At 43.2% G+C, this 22667-nt stretch overlaps 1 protein-coding gene across 2 annotated transcripts in view; it reads left to right on the forward strand.

Annotated features, from left to right (window-relative positions):
* The window catches only part of dbpa (D site albumin promoter binding protein a), a 35754-nt gene that overhangs the window by 6945 nt on the left and 6142 nt on the right, over nt 1–22667 (forward strand). Inside the window, exons 2-4 of one of the 2 annotated variants that reach the window (XM_080441740.1) lie at nt 1293–1600; nt 4019–4144; nt 4891–5068. In XM_080441740.1, coding sequence (XP_080297866.1) covers nt 1293–1600; nt 4019–4144; nt 4891–5068 — 612 coding nt within the window. The remainder of the gene's footprint in view (nt 1–1292; nt 1601–4018; nt 4145–4890; nt 5069–22667) is intronic. The other variant, XM_080441741.1, reaches the window with a different exon arrangement.

Here is a 22667-nt window from a genome sequence, read left to right on the forward strand (position 1 = left end):
AGTAACAGGGGGTCTCCCTGTCTCTCCAGCTCTTTAGGAAACAGAAAATACATTTTCAGGTAAAGCAAGTACATTTTAAGTGATTAAACCAAAACGTAAAACTATCAAATTGAAGCTGACAAATGGGTAGGCTACTCTCTCCTGAGTCCTGATTGGATGGAATTGGCAGCCCACCTCAAAATGTATTTTCTGTTTACCAAAGAGCTGACGAGACGGGGAGAGAGACCCCTGTTACTGAACAAACACTCTATAGCAATGATTAACCCATTCAATCCGGGAACGCATGTCAAATGACAAAACGTGTCATTTTAGATTTCTTTGGCTATTCAAAAATAGCAGATATACAAGCACGTAGATCTGCTATTTTTGAAAAACATTTTTTTAAAGCGAACATTTGTAACTCAAATCTTTGCTTCTAGGGGGTCCCTGGAACAACATTTTGAGATGGGGGTCCGCGACCAAATTCGTATCTAAAAATGTTTTCTAAAGTATGTTGCTATATCAGTGGTGCTCCAACGCTTCCATGTCAAGGACCACCCAAAATGATATGTATTTGGCTGCGGACCCCCATCTCAAAATATGTTGTTCCAGGGACCCCCAGAAGCACAGATCGGAGTTAAAAAAGTTAAAAGGGGGAACTTTTTTCAAAACATAGCAGATCTACAAGCTCATGTCACGGCACTCGGTGCTGCGCTATGAGCTATTGGGTCGCATTTTTACAGTGGTGGAAAAAGTACTCAAATTCTTTACTTAAGTAAAAGTACCAATACTGCAAAATAAAAATACTCTGTTACAAGTAAAAGTCCAGAATTCAAAATTTACTTGAGTAAAAGTACAAAAGTATTGGCATCAAAGTGTACTTAAAGTACCAAAAGTAAAAGTACTAAAATGTTTGAAAATAGCAGATCTACAAACTCACAACGCGTCGCTTCGCGACGCGTTGTGAGCTTGTAGATCGGCTATTTTCAAATAGCCTAGGTATAAAATAGGGCTAAAGTGGTTAATGTATGTTTTATAATATATCATAATGTATATCTCAAAAGTATCTAGTAACTAAAGTTTTCAAATAATTGTAGTGGAGTAAAAGTACAATATTTGCCTCTGAGATGTAGTGGAGTAGAAGTAAAAGTATTGGAAATTGAAAATACTCAAGTAAAGTACAAATACCTGAAAATGTTACTTAAGTACAGTACTTGAGTACATGTACTTAGTTACTTTCCACCACTGCATTTTTATAGTCTTTGGTATGTCGGGTCATAACACATTTTTTTGTTTCGTTGTTGCCCATGCAGACAAAGACATTAAGACCCAGGACTCGGACGAGGACACCGCGGCGGCGGGGACCGGGCCTGCGGCCCCCGGAGGAGGCGTGGTGGTGGCGCCGGGGGCCCCGGCGGCCCCGGGGGGGGGGACGACGGGCGCGCTCCGCCCCAGCACCCAGTCGGCCTTCCTGGGCCCGCTGCTCTGGGAGAGGACCCTGCCGTGCGACGGGGGCCTGTTCCAGCTCCAGTACATGGACCTGGAGGAGTTCCTGACAGAGAACGGCATGGGCATGCACAGCGCCAGCGCCAGCTCCACCAGCGCCCAGATCCCCTCGCAGGTGAGTCCACACACACACACACACACACACACACACACACACACACACACACACACACACACACACACACACACACACACACACACACACACTTCCATTTCACTGTTGTTGCTGTTGGGCAAGAAACCTCTTATCGCTATATTCTAACTTTCTGTGTTTTTTGGGGGTAAATTAACACCCTACTTGATCATACTACAGCGGTCACACAATAGCATCAAAAGTAGCAGATCTACAAGCTCGAAACGCGTCGCTTCGCGCCGCGTTTCGAGCTTTGTAGATCTGCTACTTTTGAAGTTGAATCCTGAAAAGTGACAGTTTCCACCCGGCAGAGACGATTTGTAAAACAGAAAAAATATTGTTATTAACCTTTTAGGGCAGGTATGCTGAGCATAAGTGCTCTTTTTCAGTGACACCTTGCACAATCACACAGACGCACACACACACACATTAAAACCTGGGAGCTGACCAGTACAACCATCAGTCTTATGCTGTTGGCCACTGAGCAGCTCCACTCCAGTCGGGGGGTCCGTCGTGCCTTGCTCAAGGGCACTTCTTTAGAGTTGTGGGAGGAGTTAAGTGATGGCCATTTACGTCCCCACCTAGATTTTGACCCGCCGGTCCGGGGAGGGGATCGACCCGGCAAACCTTATCAAAAGCACAGGCACCGACTAACGAGAATTAAAACAAAGTCAACGAGAGATAGAGGGGGTGGGGGGGGGGGGGGGGGGGGGGCTGAAGAGACAGAGAGGGGTGCGGTGGTGTGGGGGTAGATGTGTAGGCGCCGCGCTACATGTACAACAAGAGGAAATCTAGCAGGAAATTACTTTCATTTGGAATAGAGTCGCTTCGCTTAACAGTCTGCTTCTGTAAACGGAAAGAAAAAGCACATGAGTTTTGGATCCGTGCAAACAGCTTGTCCTGGCACCGGTCCAAGATCCATCCTTCCCCCCGCTCGCACTGTTAGAGAGAAAGGGAAAATGAAACCAGGACGAACCCCCCCTTTTTCTTTTCTATTTTTTTTTGCTGTTTGTTTTTTAATCAGTTGACTGAGTGCGGAGGTCCTTTTACATATTACATCATACTGGCACTGTTACACACGTTCACACCTGGGAGCTGCCCGCTGTCGGTGACACCGCCGTTATTCTACTGTTCCACTGTGCTACTTTACACAGAGAGGGACAGATGGGGGGGATGCAAGGCATTGTACTGTAGCTGCAGGTACAGTAGGCAGGCAGGTACTGTACTGTACTGTACCCCCCAGTGGCTTTGAGACACTGAGTCACAGGCTCACTCCACAAATCCGAGCCAATAGAGCAGTGGTTTTCAACCCTTTTTCATTATTTATTCGGCATTTGAGCCACGGGACCACCGTTTGACGAGATTTAGCCTCTGAGTCCCAAAACGTAGAATATCTTGTTATCGTTGGATACGATTTGGTCCACAATTTTGTCCAAAATTGTGTCCACAATTCCATGCTGTATTGATGTTGGTACCATAGGAGAGATAACAGGCAAACGTTGATCAAGTAATGCAGATGTTTAACAATAATTTAACTCTTGAGAGCGTAAAATGAAACCAAATGGACCCTTACGGGTCCATTTGGTTTCATTTTACACCCTCAAGATTTATAGATCTATAAGGGTCCATTTGGTTACCAACTCTCCATCATTTAGCTGGGGACCACCTGGAACCCCCTCAAGGACCACTGGTGGTCCCCGGACCACAGGTTGAGAACCACTGCAGTAGAGTACCGATGCCTGGCATTAAAATAAACAACCCTAAAACAAAACACTCCCTCTCAGGTCGTGGCAAGTGTTTCCCCCATTCAAAGTCATAGACCAAAAAATATCAAAATTGGTTTTACTCATAATGGTTATGAACCATCCACTGACGGTGAAAATGTACTAATTTATCCAAAGAGGGAGGAAATAAAGGGCTGGCGTCTACAAATTGACAATTCTCAGGCGTAGAAATTACCTAAAGACTTCATCTCTCATTACACGTGCCCCCCCCCCCCCCCCCCACACACACACACACACACACACACACACACACACACACACACACACACACACAATCAGCGTCACATCGTGTTGCATTATATTTTCTTTTCTTTCTGTTGGAGAGTAGTGTTTGTCAGTTCTCACTAATCTAAATGATAACGCACGGATAACAACTGTCACGCAATTGAATAAATCTCAGGAATGTTTGTGACGGAGCGTGGCGGGACGTGCCTCAGTGGGGACAGAGATTCCTCACTGTAGTTTCCAACGCTATACTTCCGTGAAACCACCGCAGAATTAATAAAACTTTCTCCAAACACAGATGGTATCAAATATTACTAAATATCATAATCCTCTAATAATCCCATAACAGAATCCCCCCCTGACTCATTCTATTTTTTTATTTTTGGAACAGTTCTTAAAAAACGTCTACTCCCGTGACCCAGGGAACCAAATTGACAAGTATTTGACCTGGGACCCCCACCTGAAAAGATTTTGTGCCGGGGACCCCGGGGACCCCCATAAGAGACGAATTGTGTTGGTAAATATTTTCAACCATTTTCTAAATTATAATTATTTTCCCCCCCAAAGATTGTCCCCAAGATGTATAACCCATTAAAGCTATGAACGCATCTGTGTCATTTTAGGAGTTCTTTGGGCTATTCAAAAATAGCAGATATACAAGCTCGTAGCGCGGCACCGAGTGCCGCGCTACGAGCTTGTAGATCTGCTATTTTTGAAAAATCGTGAAAATGTGTGTAAATCTTTGAATATGTATATTTTTAAAGCAAACATTTTTAACTCAAATCTTTGCTTCTGGAGGTTCTACAAATGCCTTCTAAATCCTAACAGTTTTTTTGAAAAACTGTATGTTGCTATAATCAGTGGTTCTCAAACGTTTTCATGTCAAGGACCACCCAAAATGATATGTATTTTGGCTGTGGACCCCCATCTTAAAATACTTTGTTCCAGGAACCCCCCAGAAGTTGTAACAGAGTAAAAAATGTTCGATTTAAAAAAACATTATATTCAAAGATTTTCAAGATTTTTCAAAAAGTAGCTTGTAGATCTGCTATTTTTGAATAGCCAAAATAAATCTTAAAATGACACCGATGCGTTCTTAATGGGTTAAAATAGGGCTAAAGTGATAAAAACAAACCTGTTCCGCATTTTGCTGGGGACCCCCCCCCAAGGACACCTTGGGGGGGTCCCCGGACCCCACTTTGAGAAGCATCTGGTCTAACGCCTCCTCTCCTCTCCTCTCCTCTCCTCTCCTCTCCTCCACAGAGCTCCCAGTCGGCGGTGCCCAACCAGAGCTCCCAGTGCCCTCCGTCCTCCCCTCCTCCCTGCTCCTCGTCTTCGTCATCCATCTCCTCCTCCTCCTCCTCTTCCTCCCTGATCGGACTGGAGACGGTGCAGCCGGCGCAGCAAGGCATGCTGGGAGCAGGGCCCGAGTGTCTACACGGTGAGTGAACTGGTCTCGGTGTGCGTGTGTGTGTGTGTGTGTGTGTGTGTGTGTGTGTGTGTGTGTGTGTGTGTGTGCGCGCTAGTATAGTATATATATATAGTACTATACTATATATAGTACTATACTTTTGAGGGCCAAAATGTCCCCACAAGAATAGTAGAATTTGAGAAATGAGACAATTTTTACTGGTGCTCACAAGAGAAGGTAAAAAAAAGGTTCATGATTTAAAAAAAATAGCAGATCTACAAGCTCATAGCGCGGCCCTCGGTTATGAGCTTGTAGATCTGCTATTTTTGAATAGCCAAAGTATAAAATAACGGTTTAAGTGGTTACACAGATGGTTCCCGGTTTTAATGGGAGATTTTTAGATTTAAGCGCCATGCTGAGCACGATAATTCTATTAAAACTATAATTATGTGAGCGTCCACGCTGATGTACGATACGTTTTGTATACAGTGGCACCAAACGCGCTGCACGGTCCAGCTGTGCCATAGGATACATAGATAATCTGATTGTTAATTACAGCTTCATAATAGTCAGCTCATCTCCGTTAATAACAAAACGTTCCGAGGGTGAGTGACAGATTGCGTCCCAGATGTCCGATCGGATTTTGAATGGTTGTCACTGCTTCTATCTATCGTTCATAAAGTCGCGCCGAAAGTGATCAAAACGATATGGTCCACGACCATCATTATAGTTGTGGTGTGGACACTGCCGCCCATTTGAGTTAGAACCGTGTGTGTGTGTGTGTGTGTGTGTGTGTGTGTGTGTGTGTGTGTGTTTTCAAGGTTCAGGTGTTCTTTATTGTTACTGTTGTTATTGTTATCTTCTGTACGGGTACATAAGTGTACAATTATTTTGTTCTGGATACCTCAGATATTGTAGCAGCAATAATAATAATACACATACTGTATATACAACATCAAGGAAATAAAAAAAGGACTTGATTTGATTATAGAATCAAAGTAGGCCTACAGCAGCAGTATATATGGAGACAGTTCAGTTTGTCCGTTGGTCCTGGTGCTTAAGGTGCCTGAAGGTGCTGCTGTGTGCAAAACGTTCTTACTACCTGAGATATAGACTTCCATCTGCCCCAGTGTCCTTGGCACAGATGGCGTGTGTGTGTGTGTGTGTGTGTGTGTGTGTGTGTGTGTGTGTGTGTGTGTGTGTGTGTGTGTGTGTGTGTGTACATTTAGCATAAGGCCGGTGTGTGTAAAGTTATATGTGCAAAGGTTATCGTTGCTGTCTGGCAGAAACCTCTTATCTCCGTATTTTAACTGTTTGTGTTTTTTTCGTAAATTCATGATATGTAAATAATAGGTAATGAAAATCTTAACCAAAAACAAAAGGCTACTCACCTCCAAATGTGTAATAATTGTACACAACTGTTGTTCGTATTAAAGATTCAAAAGGTTATTTCGGAACCCATTCAAGGACCCCCCATTGAGAAGGAGAACCACTGCTGTAGCCAAAAGTTCAGAGTTTCAGCTACGTCCACCATAGCTCCGGATAAGAAAAGCATCATAGATGTACACACGATGAATGTAAGACGCAGATATCTGAGGTTTTCTGAGGTTTACATTACAGTGGAACAGTAACATCCGTGGGGTCCATTTCAAACCAACCATGGTTGGCATCACAGAATTCCAATGTGACTTCCAGTGAATTCCAGAGAGAGGGGGAGAGGCAGGGACAGGGACAGGGAGAAAGTGAGAGACAGACACACACACACAGAGCCAGAGGGGGGGAGAGAGAGAGACAGAGCCAGAGAGAGAGGGAGAGAGACATAGAGAAAGAAAGAAGGGACAGGTTCCAACACAGAGACAGTCAAAGACAGCGACAGAGAGACAGTGAAGAATAAGTCGCTGGGAGCAATCCATTTTTAGAATTCTAAGAATCTCGACTGGAACATAGTGTGTTCTTTTTTTCCTCCTTTACTTTTCTCCCCCGTGTTTCCGTTTCTTATCGTGAATCATAAACAGCCAGAGTTTCAGCCGACCTACAAGCTCACAACGTGTCGCGGACTCAGCGCGTTGTGAGCTTGCAAGTCGGCTATTTTCCCGGGGCCGCTTGACACCGTTGTGCGACGGAGCATAAATTAGGCCTTTTTTTTTACAGTGTGAAAAAGCAGCAGCAGCAGCAGCCTGCTGCCTGCCTGGCCAGCTGAACAGCTGGAGACACTGTGCTGTTTGCTAAATGTGAGACACACTCACATAGTTCTCTGTACTGCTCTGCTTTATGGAGGGAAAATAAGGGGGGGGGGTGTTCAGTACACTGTGTGTGCCAGTGTTGATTTTGACAGCAAATTTTTATATGATTTAGTTTTAGTCATAGTCTTTTGAATACATTTCCATTTAGTATTAGTCATATTTTAGTTTTTGTCTAGTTTTAGTTTTTGTCTAGTTTTAGTCGACTAAATATCATAAGATTATAGTCGACTAAATCTACAGTTGATTTAGTTGACTAAAATTTATTTTGACGGGCCTTGATGGCGTCGTAATGGCTGATTTTACACTTGGTTGCATGCTGAAAATAGCAGATCTACAAGCTCACAACACGTCGCAGCGTGTTGTGAGCTTGTAGATCTGCTATTTGTTCTAAATAGCAGATCTGCTATTTGTGTGTTACTATACTTGTGTTGTGATGACCATTTGTCCCCACAAGTGTAGTAGAATTTGAAAAATAAGACATGGTTTGTGAGGACCGTTTTCCAGGTCCTCACAGGAGAAATGGTTGTTTTACGGTTACGAGAAAATGTTAATGTTTGGCGTACCATTAGGAAAAGCTTCACCTTGGGGGTGAGGATTGGGTATTTAGAGGTTAGGTTAGGGTTTGGGGCTGGAGTTAAGCCTGAAGTATACTTGTAGTTGCATTGCATGCCGCTGTGGCACACGGAAAATATATATATATATATATCTTTTGCATCCATAATATATCTTTTGCATTCCATCCTGAAATATTAATGTCGTCGCATTAAGTCACATTAAGTAGGCTACAGTAATACAAACCTGTGTGTGTGCGTGTGCGTGCGTGTCTGTGCGCGTGTGTGCGTGTGTGTGTGTGTGTGTGTGTGTGTGCGTGCGTGTGCGTGTGCGTGTGTGTGAGATAGTGTGTGTCTATGTTTGTGCATGTGTGCAAGGCAAGCATGTGTGCATTTGCATGGAAGCTAATCTGTTTTTGTGTGGATTTGCACGCTTTTGTGCAGACGTGCATGTGTGCACTGACGCATGCATACTTGTATGTGTGCATGCTTATGTTATTTTGAGTCTTATGTTGTGTTTGCATGCTTTCATTTGCATGTGCACAAGGAGTCGTCTACAGTATGTGCACGTCGGTTTATGGATGCATGCATTCGTGTGTGCCTGTGCATTTGCATATGTATGTGTGTGTGTGTGCATGCATGCCTCTCTGTACATGACTGTGCATGCATGTTTCTGTATGTATGTATGTATACATGCATGCATGCACGCGCAAGCAGTGTGTGTGTGTGAGCGTCTGTGTTTGCACTAGTGCGTGTGCACTGGTGCATGTGTCTGTGTGTATTTGTATGCCGTCGCAAATGTGTGTGTGTGTGTGTGTCCGTGTGTGTGTGCGCGTGTGTGCGTGCTATTCTGAATTCTAAACACGTGACTGAAGCTGAGCGAGTGAACGTGATGCATGCATCCAGCCAGAAATCCCTTGCGGTGTTTCGGTAGCTGTAGAGTGTTGCTACAAACATTACCATGGCTAGCATCAGCCTGAACAACAGACGCTCAGAGGAGAGACAGACAGACAGACAGACAGACAGACAGACAGACAGACAGACAGACAGACAGACAGACAGATAGAGAAAATAACAAATAAATGACTGAAATATAATTGCATGTACAACTGACCGCTACTGTAGAACACATATATATGCCTGTACAGTCACATCATAGCATAAACATAACGAGAGAAAGAAAGCAACGACAACGGATCCTGTCAGAAACATAAGAGGCTAAAATAGAAGTGCAGGTCAATGGGAAAGGTGTTTTAAAAATAGCACGTATCCACTCACTCATCTCACTGAATAAATAAATGCGTCCCACTGAGTATCCGTCCACGCACCATGCTTTATTTTATACGCTGTGCGATGGAATTGTAAAATAACACTTAGGGGTTTAATCTATTTGTTGAGATATATATATATATTTTAAACTGCGCTTCCCGATTATAAGTTAATCGATTTAACTTTTGAATTCAAAAGCATCAAAAGTAGCAGATCTACAAGCTCGAAACGCGTCGCTTCGCGCCGCGTTTCGAGCTTGTAGATCTGCTACTTTTGATGCTTTTGTGTGACGCTGTAGCATGATCAAGTAGGGCGTTAATTTACACCAAAAAAAACACAAAAAGTTAAACTATGGAGATAAGAGGTTTCTACCCGACAGCAAGGATTTTCTGCTGACATGCTTTCATCACCACAACAATACATCATGCACAATAGCACACAGTGCAGCCTGAGATAAGGCACTGAGCTTAAACACACCTTTATAACGGATGCATTTTGTATCCCCTCTCGAGTTAAATGAACCCTGAGGATTTTAGTGTGTATAGATAACTGAGGATTTTAGAGTGTAGATATAGATATACCTACATTTGCATGCCTCACGTTTCGCCTCTAATCTGTGGAGCTGATAACCACTGATCCAGACTAGATGAACTCTCTGACCCGCAGATTGACGAAAAAAGCTGCAGTGACTCAACGATCGATGGTGCCTCGAGGGCTTATCTAAACCTGCCATTCCCCAAACCTTTGGCCCACGAGGGGATCGCAAGTGGGCTCCCAAATAATAGGCAAAACTCGAACTAACTTTTAATGAATATCATTGCTGTCGGGCAGAAACCTGTTATGTCCGCATTTTAACTTTTGGTGTTTTTTCGTAAATTAATGTTGATCACACTACAGTCGTCACACAAACGTATCCAAAATAGCAGATCTAATAGATCTAATTTCTAGCTTAAAGTATACTACATTGGTTCCATTGATCCAAGCGGGGAACACAGTCGTTTGATTGATCATTAAACCCTATTTTTTTTTCTTTTCTGCTATAACTGAGGTTTTTTTTAAAGTATAAGTCATACTTTCAAAAAACCTTATAACAGAAAAGAAAAAAATAGGGTTGAACGTGGTTAATCCAGGAGAGAGAAAATAAACAACTAACATTTTTGGCATTGCATGCACCGAGTGCAGCGCGTGCATTATGCAGCGAGGAGGGTACAGGTGGAACAGGTGGGTCGTGTGCGTGTGTGTGTGCAAATTTTAAACATGCAGAAAAATCCAGAGTGTGCGTGCGATTTTGCTGAAACATGCAAATGAACGCATGGCCCTTGCCTTCAGATCTGTTGCCATAAATAACACTCACATGCACACATTAGCGCTCATCCTACGAGCAGCCAGCCAGCGATGTGAGGCGAGGTGAAACGTTGCGATTAGAAATTGTGATTTGCCTCATGTTAACCCCCTAGCATCCATCCCCATTCTTCTGGGGGAGGAGGAGGAACATTTGGCCCCAAAAATTGTCAAATCTACAAGCTCACAGCAGGTCGGCAATAATGCGACCCGTTGTGAGCTTGTGGATCGGCTATTTTCTTTTGGCAAAGAGATTTGCCATACAGGGGAAATAGAGCACACCCATACATACCCACACACCCATTTAACTGGTTGACGGCGTTAGATATTACGTGGTGGGGGGGGCCTGAGATGCACCGCGTGCCGCGCTATGAGCTTGTAAATCTGCTATTTTTGAAAAATGGTGAAAACTTGGTATTTTTTGGTGGTCCTTATTTACATGAGATGATGAGATGAGATGCAAACTGCGAGTCAGCAAGGGGTTAAACAAGACACTGACTTTGCAGTCCTGATACACTGCACAGACAGGGAGGGGGGAGGGGGGGGGGCAGAGAGAGAGCGAGAGAGAGAGAGAGAGAGAGAGAGAGAGAGAGAGAGAGATTGCTAGAAGGGGAGTGTTCTTTTTTGCATGTTTTGAAATATCCCTGCTCTCTCTCTCTCTCTCTCTCTGGCCTGTGTCTCTGTGTCTCTCTCCCTCCCTCCCTCACACGATCGAGCCATGTGCAGGAGCAACATCACGTGCCGCTGCAGAGAGCAATGGAGCGAGGAGAACAGAGAGGGGAGGGGCAGGCGGCGGGGGCAGAGAGAGAGAGAGAGGGAGAGAGAGGGAGAGAGAGAGAGAGAGTTAAGGGGAGGAGTTGAGTGGCTGAAGAGAGAGAGGGAGGGAGGGAAGCGAGAGGAAACGTCGAAGATTACTAGCAAAGCAAAGCGTATAGCGTTTGCTGCCGGGCAGAAACCTCTTATCTCCGTGTTTTAACTTTTTGTGTTTTTATTCAATTAATACCCGCATACTGCTGCGGCCACACAAAAGCATCAAAAGTAGCAGATCCACAAAAGCTTGTAGATCTGCTACTTTTGCTATCATTGAATTTGAATCCTGAAAAGTAACAGTTTTGGACATATGAGGTTTCCACCCGACAGAGACGATATGAACAGCTTGTACAAAGTAATAAACAGAGAGAGAGAGAGAGAGAGATTTTCAGCGTAGATAGAAACCCGCCGTTTCTCAACGTCTGGTCTGAGGCCCCCGCCAGGGGTCCCAGATGGGCGCTTACGGGTCTGTGACTCTGTGAGTGTACAAATGGAGAAAAAAAAAAAAAGTTTTTCTTTGGGACCCCAAGTCACCCCAGTCTACACTGTAAAATTGCCAGTGTTCATTTAGGTCTCGAGAGTTTACAGACCCGTTAAGGGTCCATATTTTGGACCCCCTGGTATACTCCCCCCCCGGACCCCGATGTTGAGAAACAATGATCTAAACAATGGTTTGGTTTTCAGGGAGAGAGCAAAAGAAGGATAGGGCCACTTTAGGCCATGCATTCCCTATGTTTGGGCCTGATGCCAGTATATGCGGAAATCTCTACAAATGTAAGACTTTTCTAAAAGATATGAACCCATTAAGACCTGGAACGCATCTGTGTCACTTATGATTTCTTTGGCTATTCAAAAATAGCAGATATACAAGCTCATAGTGCGGCACCGAGTGCCGCACTATGAGCTTGTAGATCTGCTATTTTTTTTGTTTATTTTTTTATTTTAACTGTTAGGATTTAGAAAACATTCTTTAGAATAGCCTCAGGTCTTAATGTGTTAAAATAGCCGATCTACAAACTGAAACTCCATAGGGCGTTGCGATAGTGCATGTTGTGAGCTTGTAGAATGGACATTTTCACTGTTCGTTCATCGTGCGTACTGTAACAGTACGTACGATGACAGTATAAAGGGCTTCAGTGGTTAACCACCATGTATGGTTGACCGGAGTCCCTCAGGGCTCTATACTAGTGTATTTTCTGTTTTTCTGTTGTTGTGGGGAAGGCTTTAGCTGAAAATAGCCCATCGACAAGTCCATGGGCTATTTTCAGCTAAAGCCTTCCCCACTATACGGATGCTGGAGTTTAAGCGGTTAAGAAGAGAGAGGGAGGGAGGGAGAGATGGAGGCCTAGTCTCTGTTAGATTAATAAAATGAGGAGGAGAAAAAGAAAGAGAGAGAGAGAGAGAGAGAGAGAGAGAGAGGGGGAGATGGAGGCCTAGTCTCTGTTAGATTAATAAAATGAGGAAGAGAGAGAGAGAGAGAGAGAGAGAGAGAGAGAGGGGGAGATGGAGGCCTAGTCTCTGTTAGATTAATAAAATGAGGAGGAGAAAAAGAGAGAGAGAGAGAGAGAGAGAGAGAGAGAGAGAGAGATGGAGGCCTAGTCTCTGTTAGATTAATAAAATGAGGAGGAGAAAAAGAGAGAGAGAGAGAGAGAGAGTTAGCAGATCATGACGGAGACAGGACAGAGAGAGAGAGAAGCTAGCAGAGAGAAAGGGATAACGGAAGCAGAGAGATGAAAATGGATAGTGAAAGAAGCAAGACAGGGAAGAGTTGAGAGAAAAGAGAACAAATAAATAACCAGATGGGTCGGTCGGTCGGTCGGTTGGGTGGGGTGGGGTGGGGTAAACAAATACAAAGCGAAGAGGGAAAAGAGATAGAGTGAAAGAGAACGGGAACGAGAGAGAGAGAGAGAGAGAGAGAGGAGGAAATGATGGGGATAGAGAGAAAACTGTGAAGTTTTCTCTCTTTCTACACGTATAGTGGTAGAAAGTAACTAAGTACATTTACTGACTTAGTATTTCCTGTTTTTGGGGTAATTTATACTTCTAATCCACTACATCTCAGAGGCAAATATTGTACTTTTTACTCCACTACAATACTATTTGACATGTTTTGTTACTAGTTTTACTTTTTTACTTTACTGCAGATTTTGATTATTAATACAAAAATGTGCAGTAAGCACATAAGCGCTATACTTCATACAGCTTTTAGAAAATGCTTACTATGGATACCACTACTATGCAGTGGTAAAGCTGTGATTCCCGGTTTGTTTACGTTAAAAGAGTAGAAGATGGATGTGCACCCTTCACCCTACGGGCGTCATTTCGGAAGGACGGAGGAAGGGTTTGATATGGTCGCTGTTGCGCAGAAACCTTGCATCTCCATATTTCAACACCCTTTTTTCCCACCTTTAATTAATGCCCTACTTTGTCATACTAACAGTGTCACACAAAAGTGGCAATGCGACGCGTTGTGAGCTTTCAGATCTGCTATTTTTTGGGGCTATTTTTTGTTTTACGTAAAAGTAAAAGTGGTTGAGTCTGTCTGTAGCTTTTATAAATAATGAACCAATGAAAAGTATTAACAAACGCTTGTGACTAAATAATAGCTACATTAGATCCATTGAAACAATCCATTCTTTCTGAAAAGTAACAGTGTTGGACATACAAGGTTTCCACCCGACAAGGACGATATGTATGTAAGATAAGGAGAGGGAGGCCTCCCTCCCTCCTCCCTCCTCCTCCTCCTCCTCCTCCCTCCTATGTGTTTACCCTCACTGTGTTTACGTTGAAGGTAGGGAGGAGGGAGTGCCTGTGTGTGTTTTTATGTAACACAGTTCCTATATCACATTCCTTTTCCACCGACAACACACAAAACACACAAACAGCTGCCCCCCTGGCACTTAAACATCCTCTGAGGCCAATTCATTTTCCTTGTCAGACACTCCCCTGTATACAGTAAGAAGAAGCCCATTAATGTAATGTAACGTAAACGCTGCTGCAGCAGGTGTGGCTGTGCAATCTGATGGTGTCTCGTTCTAATGGAAATGAAAAGGCCTGGATGTACTATAGTGTGTCAATGCTGGGGGCCATACTGTAGCTTCAGCCTACCACTGCTACTGCATTACTGCTAGCTAGGGTTCCCTATACCGGCCTACCCGGCTGGGTGTCCCTTATATCCCAGAAGAATAATGGTCGCCAAGAAAAATAAGATCAAATCTGACTGTATATATATGTACAGTTTTTGTATATTAACCACCACTTGAACTCCAGCTAGGGCTACACCATCTCGGGACTCCTGAATCGCCTGCCTTCCACACTTTCCTGTCTATAGCATCAGGGTCTTGAGCTCTGCAGTGTTGTTAGCTCCGCTGTTGCACCAAAGTGCATCTACAGTACGTAGGTGGTGCGCCTCCTTCCTTTTTCCTGGCTGTGCCCTGAGTTGTCTCCCACGGTGTCAGCTTGCCCAGTGGCACCAGTTCCAAACGGACGTTGTGGGAGCAATGGATTTAAGAATCTATTTATTCTTAAATTCATTGGCTGGGTGGACACAGGGAGGGGCTGGGGTACATACGGGGACCTCCAGGGGTCCTTGAGGGGGTTCCCGGGAATCCCCAGCAAAATGTGTTAATATAGCATCAAAATCTGTTTAACTACTTTGAAAATCCATATACATCCATGGGCCGATCTGCAAGCTCACGACACGTTAAAAAGAAATGGAACATTTTTGAAGCAAATCTTGTATGGGGGTCTAACAAAAATATTCTGATGGGGGTCAGCATCTTAATTTGAGGGTCCTTGACATGAAAAACTTAAGTTTGAGAACCGCTATATATACAGCGTAGGAGTAAAGAACGTTGGTTCTATTAGTAATTTATTGCATTCAGTTGATTTATGTATGGATGCTGTATTAGATATATGAGACATTTTCCTGCCTCCCCCGGCAGCAGCATGTAGACAGTGGCTGTCTGCAGGTATATCTGTAACAGATATACAGTAGAAAGATATGTGTGCAACACTGTACTTATAACACCATTATGGTATTACATACTGTAAGTAGGGGATGGAATTCTATCCATCATTATTATTTACTCAAGTGCAAAAGTAAAGTATCTCTTTTCTGCTACAAGGATTTGAAATAAAATCACAGTCATTAATCACGTTGATTTTCTACTCCTGGTATGTCATTAAGGTATTATCTTTAATGGTAAACTTTATTAGATAACTTCATATGGAGGACGTTTATTTTACAAAGCTCCTTGCCTATACAGCGGAGGGCACCAAAACTAAAAGCCAGTTGATAAAACACCAGCTGTATCATCACATTACTGTTGCCATTGTTACATAAGAACGGTGTAGAATTACCAGGGGAATGTAAAGAGGATAGAATAGCATGGGAACTATCGCATGGAATATGAAATGTAAACTGGGAGAGAATTGACTGGAAGACATGAAATATACCACCTGTTATCTATATATCTATGCATTCATGGAATCTCTTGTTTGTCTGTGTGTCTGACTGACGGTCCCCGTACATAATTCGGGCGCCGTCACTCACACCGATTGGCGTCAGACTTGGCGAGTGTGTCCCAGATAGTTCTGGGACACACATCGTTCCCCAGTAGGCCGGTGCCCGTCTATAACTGTGGTACAGTAACTTACATCGTTCTCCAACGTTGGTCTATTGATTAGTAATAATGATGCCCAATCATGCCCAGTCCTATTATTTGACCTATACAGTTCAGCAAACACATGTTAATATGTTCAATAATACAGCCATAGTGTGTGTGTGTGTGTGTGTGTGTGTGTGTGTGTGTGTGTGTGTTTTACTATACTTGTGAGCAGGGCAGGAATTTCAGGGGGCCCCCGAAGGGCATGGCCGTCGTTGCCCCTCAGTTTGGCCTTGTGCCCCTCAAACAAATGGCATGCCCCGAGGCCACAGTGGCCTTAATGCCCCAGCTGACTGTACCACTTTCTCCTCTGTCTCTTTCTTTTCAATATGTAGACACCAGTGTCTCTTTCTTGTCATGTAGACACCAGTGTCTCTTTCTTGTCATGTAGACACCAGTGTCTCTTTCTTTCCAGTGCCTTTTTTTGAGATTCTGAATTCATAACTCTCTGAACCATCTTTAAACCAATCCAGTGGCTTTGATTGGTGCAGGATTGAGCATGGATTGTAAATACTATAATTAATTAATTTCACTGAAGATATATATTACATATTACATTTAAAATCATATCCTTAACCCTTAAATTCAATTAATTCTTTCAATGGACTAAAATCGTTTTATTTGATAGCCTTCCTTATTTGATAGCCTTCCTGCCCTGGCATTTGGCCTTTGTGCCCTCAAAAAATGAACAACACCAAAGGCCTAGTGGCCTTGCCCCTAAAATGACGAAATTCCAGGCCTGCTTTTGAGGACCAAATGTCCCCACAAGTGTAGTATAATTTGAGAAACGCTGTGAGGACCGTTTTCCTGTTATTGGTTATTTTATGGTAAAACATAATTTTTTTTACAGATAGATTTATAATTAGAGTATTAGAGTTTTCTCTATTTTATATCTAGTTGTGCGACGATGTCTCACACCAAAAAATTGCCTATCTACAAGCTCACAACGCTTGTAGATCTGCTATTTGGTTGGCTATTGTTCGGCTATTTTACGGACATTTGCAATGCCATCCTAATATTTGAATGTCCTCACTCCTCCAGTATAGTTGCGAACGCAGCGGAAGGAGGCGCGCCGAAGTGGAGCTTACTATGAAACCGTGCTCGGGCTGTGTCTCTGTGTGCATATCTCTCTGTGTCTCTGTGTGCAGGGAGGGAGAGAGAGAGAGAGAGAGAGAGAGAGAGAGAGAGAGAGAGAGAGAGAGAGAGAGAGAGAGAGAGAGAGAGAGAGGAGGAGAGAGAGAGAGAGAGAGAGAGAGAGAGAGAGAGAGAGAGAGAGAGAGAGAGAGAGAGAGGAGAGAGAGAGAGAGAGAGAGAGAGAGAGAGAGGTTAAAATCCTCAGGCTGAACAGCTGGACACGGCAGCTTATAGCCTGGACAGAACGCCACATCTGGGAGGATGAGGAGGATGATGATGATGATGATGATGACGACAGTAACTACGTGCATTTACTTGAGTACTGTACTTAAGCACTTTATTTTCTTCTTCTTTTTTTTGCAAGCTGATGACTTTAACTCCGCTCCATTTTAAATATAAATATTGTACTTTGGACTCCACTACATGTCTAGAAAAAAATATTATGAAACTAGAAAAAGTGCTCCTCGGAGCACAGGTCTCCGCCAGGTCAGGTAGGTTATTGTGGCCTCCTGGTGGCGCTATAACAGGCTAATGTTAAAAGGGTGGCATTTGCTCCTCAACATAGTGTGAATGTGCGTGCAAAGTTTGACCGCAATCGGATGCTGCGTTCATTTCATTTTGTTCAAAACAAGCCACTAATGCAAACTTTAGATGTCAATCTTAGCCAATCAGGATGGAATATGAAAAAGCAAACACATCCGTCTTGATCACATGACTATAGAGATCATGTGTACCGATTTGCGTGAAATTTGGATAAAATCGGAAGGAGTAATATAAAAAGAAATGTTTTACATAAGTCGGCCTCCTGGTGGCGCTATAAAAGGCAGATGTGAAAAATGCAGGGCAAAGGTTTTTCTTTGACCTCTAGGGAGTGCGCTTACAAAGTTTTACACCGATCGGTGCAGTTATAGGTAAAAACACGAATCGGCCTGTTATAGCGCCACCATGAGGCTGATGTGAACATTTTCAAGTGGCATTTCTTCCTCTGCATAGTGGAAACACTCGTGCAAAATTTCAAGGAAATTGCATGCTGTGTTCATAATTTGAGGCATTTTGTTCAAAACGGAGCACTCCTGCAAACTTTGGAAGCCATTTTTAGCCAATCAGGATGGAATATGAAAAATCTGAAAGACCTGTTTCGTGTAATGACTGTAGAGATACTGTGTATCGATTCTGTAGGAAATCTGTAGGAGTTGTGTCCAAAAATATGTTTTGCAGAAATCGTCCTCCTGGTGGCGCTATAAAAGGCCCATGTGAAAAATTTGGGGCAGAGGTTCTGCTTTGGCATCCAGGGAGTGTGTGTGCACAGTTTCGCTGCGAGCAAGCCAACGGTGCCGGAGATTAGCTGTCCACAGACAGAATGACGGACGGACGGACGGACACACGGACGGACACACGGACGGACACACGGACGGACGGACAGAGGGCAAAACATACTCTCTCGCCATGCCTTTCGGCCTGGCGGAGACAATTAACCACCTAAGCCCTGTTTTCAAATATAGTGAAAATAGCTCATCTACTGTACAAGAGCTTGTACATAGATCTGCTATTTATGAAAATGGCAGAACATTTCTAAAAATGTAATTTGTACGTTTGAATGCTTGAGTATGTACTTGAGTATATAGCCTACTTTGTCCACCCTTGGATGCTTATTAGAGTGGGTGGTGGTGGGAAGCTAGTGGACTATAGGCTCTTGGGAGACAATATGGCCTTTATTTACATACACAGTATAGGGCCAGCCTAGATACTGTGTGCACTGCACTGTATGTTATTGCAATGCCTAACCCTGGCAGTGTTAGTGTGTACACTACATTTATCAAATAACACTGAGTTGTTTCTTCTCTTTTTTAAAAGCAATTTTATCTGGCTTTTTAATCTTGCATTTATTGATAGTTCACAGTGTAGGGCAGCGATTCCCAGCCTGTGGGATATATATATATATGTGGAATATTATTATTATTATCATTATTATTATAACATTAACAGGACAGGAGTAGTTCTGCCACCATTGGGTGTGACAACCCTTGGGTTAGGGTGTACTGCCCTCCAAAAACAAACGACTGCAAAACTTCTGCTTGTGTGTTTTAAACGTCTAACAATTAATGGCTGGGAGTTCATTGAATAATAATAATAAAAAAGAAGCATAAAATGTTTCTAAACTTGTTACTGTGGTGCTCATTTTATGGATCAATAACTCAAAAGAAAGGCATGTCATCATTACTGTTTTACGTCAACATAATTATGTTTGTTTGAAAGTACACACAATACCATAATGTCAATAATGCTTGTCTAAAATGCACACATTTTGTCTGTCTGTCCGTGGCGTGAGTCGGGCGCCGTCTAACCCAACGGCCTCAAACTTGGCACGTGTGTCCCATATGATCCTGGGGTGTGCGGTGACGAGTTGGCACTTTGGTTGGACAGACGGTCTCAGAGAACCGTAAAACACAATACAATATCCATGCATCCATCCACCCATCCATCCAACCATCCAACCATGCATCCATGGCCTCAGTCTGATGTGTTGCTATTGATGTTTGCCCGGCATGCTAGCTACTTTGTAGCACTTCATTGTTTTCCTTGCTCTCTATTGACCATTTACTTTACTTTACCATTTAACTGACCAGGGTTCATGCCATGATATTTTACTGTGATCTTGCACGTCGTATGTGAGTGTGGTAAACGTATTAGAGTGCGGTACGTCTATGAGAGGGGTAAATGTATTAAGAGTGTGGTAAATGTGTGTGAGTGTGGTAAATGTATTAAGAGTGTGGTAAATGTGTGTGAGTGTGGTAAATGTATTAAGAGTGTGGTAAGTGTTTGAGTGTGGTAAATGTATTAAGAGTGCGGTAAATGTATTAAGAGTGTGGTAAGTGTTTGAGTGTGGTAAATGTATTAAGAGTGTGGTAAATGCCTAAATAGTAAATAAGTTGACCAGCCTCTGCCTGGCCGTGCCGTCTGGCAGCTGTGAGCCAGGCAGGCTGATCCAGGATAAACCTGTTCAGAAGGCCTGGCTCTAATAACAACCATTTTGGGCAAAAAGTTGAAAGGGATCCAAGAACATGGCTCCTGCTGGCGCTGATGTAAACAGCCCCCAGGCAGAGCGGAGCGCAAGCGCTCACTCTTCACTCGCCTTCATTTCCCGTCTCTCTCTCTCTCTCTCTCTCTCTCTGAGAGAGCAGATGGACGACCGCTTTTATATCTCTCCCATTTGTGCTCCTCTCTTTCACTTTCTCTCTTTATTCATCTCTCTCTCTCTCTCTCTGCCTCTCTCTCTCTCTCTCTGTTCTCTCTCGAGTCACTGTTATTAATTTAGGTAAGATTAAGGTCCGTCTGGCTCTCTGTCTCTCTGTCGCTTTCTGTATTTATTTCTCTCTCTCTGTCCGTCTGTCTGTTCCACTCTTTCACTTTATCATTCCCTTTCCCTCTCTTTCTCTCTCTCTCTCTCTCTCTATCTGTCTGACTTCTTCATCCTCCCCTCCACAGGCCACAGTCCACATTTAAGTCTAGTCTTAGTTTTATTTTGTTTTACGTACCATTCTTTAACAACAGGATGTTCTATTTTGAGGCCATGCCCTCTGATCCCAGTGCAACGCACGCACACGCGCACACACACACACACACACACACACACACACACACACACACACACACACACACACACACACACACACACACACACACACACACACACACACACACACACACACACACACACACACACACACACACACACACACACACACACACACAGACAGAGCTCATAATGCACTATATCAAGCCTTCATCAGAGTCCCACTTAAACCAATGGCATCTAATTCTGTTTTTAAACTGGCTGCTGTATTGAGACAGCCAGTAGGAAAGCTGAGAGGGAGGCAGGATTAGCAGAACTAGTATTAGTCATAGTAGTAGTACAGTAGTAGTTGTTGCAATGTTAACCACTTAAGCCCTAAATAAATGGCAGAAATAGCAGGTCTACACAACACAATGCATTGTCCCTCTACCCCCTATAGTGTGGGGAAGGCACACCCACACTTTGCTCACAAGGACATTTTCTTGCACCTATGGGCGCTTGGACTGACGTGCACAAGGACACCTTTGGCACCATTGGGTGCGTGGACTTAAAGGGATAGTCCCCAAAATGACTCTGTTTCTATATTTTTTAGTTTTTGTGCCATTCCTAAGCCAATAATTTGATGACCGGCAGCGGTTCCGGTAAGAGACATAAAGAGTCTCCTTTGTGTCTCCTACCGGAACCGCTGCCTACCGGTCCGCTGGTCATCAAATTATTGGCTTAGGAATGCGACAAAAAAAAAAAAAAATCCATGAATTCAAGTCTCCATAGGGTGACTAATCGATAGAATTCTTTTTTTTTTGGGTGAACTATCCCGTTAACTGCAAATACACACACACACATCACATCATGCAAGACAACATAATTTGCACATACAGAAAGGACCACAGTGGAATTTTTAAATAGATAGATAATGATAATGGTGTGACAATGTATGTATTTGGTTGTAGATCTGCTATATATTTCTGAAACTGTTTGAATTGTAAAACATTTAGCCTATAATGACTTGCCCAAAATAGGTTGGCAGGTTTACAGTGGTTAATGATAGCAGAGGGAAGAGATGGAACGTCTTTCTCAAACTGTAATTTGCTGACCTTCAGACTGCTAGGGGTGCATGGCGGGAGGCCCTGGTATTACACCTTAATATGGGGGGGCCCTCAGAATTCCTAGGGGTGCCCCCCCCCCCCCCCCCCTCCCCTCTGGCTATTACATAACAGCTAGTAATGGTGGCTGACTGTGCCACCGTACTACGTAGGGCTGTCACAATTACACATTTAAGTTGATGATTAATTGTCACACAAATAATTGCGGTTCATAATTTAATGTTGTGTTTTTTGGCATTGAACATTGGAACATATGAATGCAAATTTAATTTCTGTTTGCCTTTTAGGCTTCGTAATCAAAAAAATGCAAAGGGCAGATATATAACTAAAATATACCAAAGAATTGCAAAGAAAATCTTTGGTATATTTTATACTTTGATGATTTTATACTTTGAAACAATTTAAAAAAATAGCTGATCTGCAAGCTGTAGATCTGCTATTTCTGCTTTTGTTTTAAACATTTGAAAATGTATGAAAATTTTTCAACATGGATTATGACGATTATAATAATTGCGATTATATCAAATATTTACGACTAGGCGATTATGTGATCATTTTGACAGGCCTACGTATGCACCATCGTATCCGAGGGGGCTAAGCTGAGTCACTATTGAAGTCAGGTTAGCGTGGATTGGCCGTGTGCAATCGTTGAGTTATGACGTACAGCTGAGAGTTAATGCTGCGATCCTTAATCCGGAGCGTAAATGAAAAGAGTCCTTCCTGGAAAAGAGAGTCAAATGATGGGATTATTGAATGCATTCTTTGCCACACAAGTTATGGTGGTCCTTGAAATTGAAAAGTTTGAGAACCACCGGTATTGTAATTGTGTAGCAGACGTGAAGTCCACATACCAGCTCTGACTGACAGTGTGATAAAAAACGATTCCGGAAACGGTTTCCTAATGTGACGGAGCCGATTCCGGTTCCTCGATGTTGGA

The sequence above is a fragment of the Gymnoscopelus braueri genome (assembly GCF_963280865.1).
Source record: "Gymnoscopelus braueri genome assembly, chromosome: 11".
Classification (NCBI taxonomy): Eukaryota; Metazoa; Chordata; class Actinopteri; order Myctophiformes; family Myctophidae; genus Gymnoscopelus; species Gymnoscopelus braueri.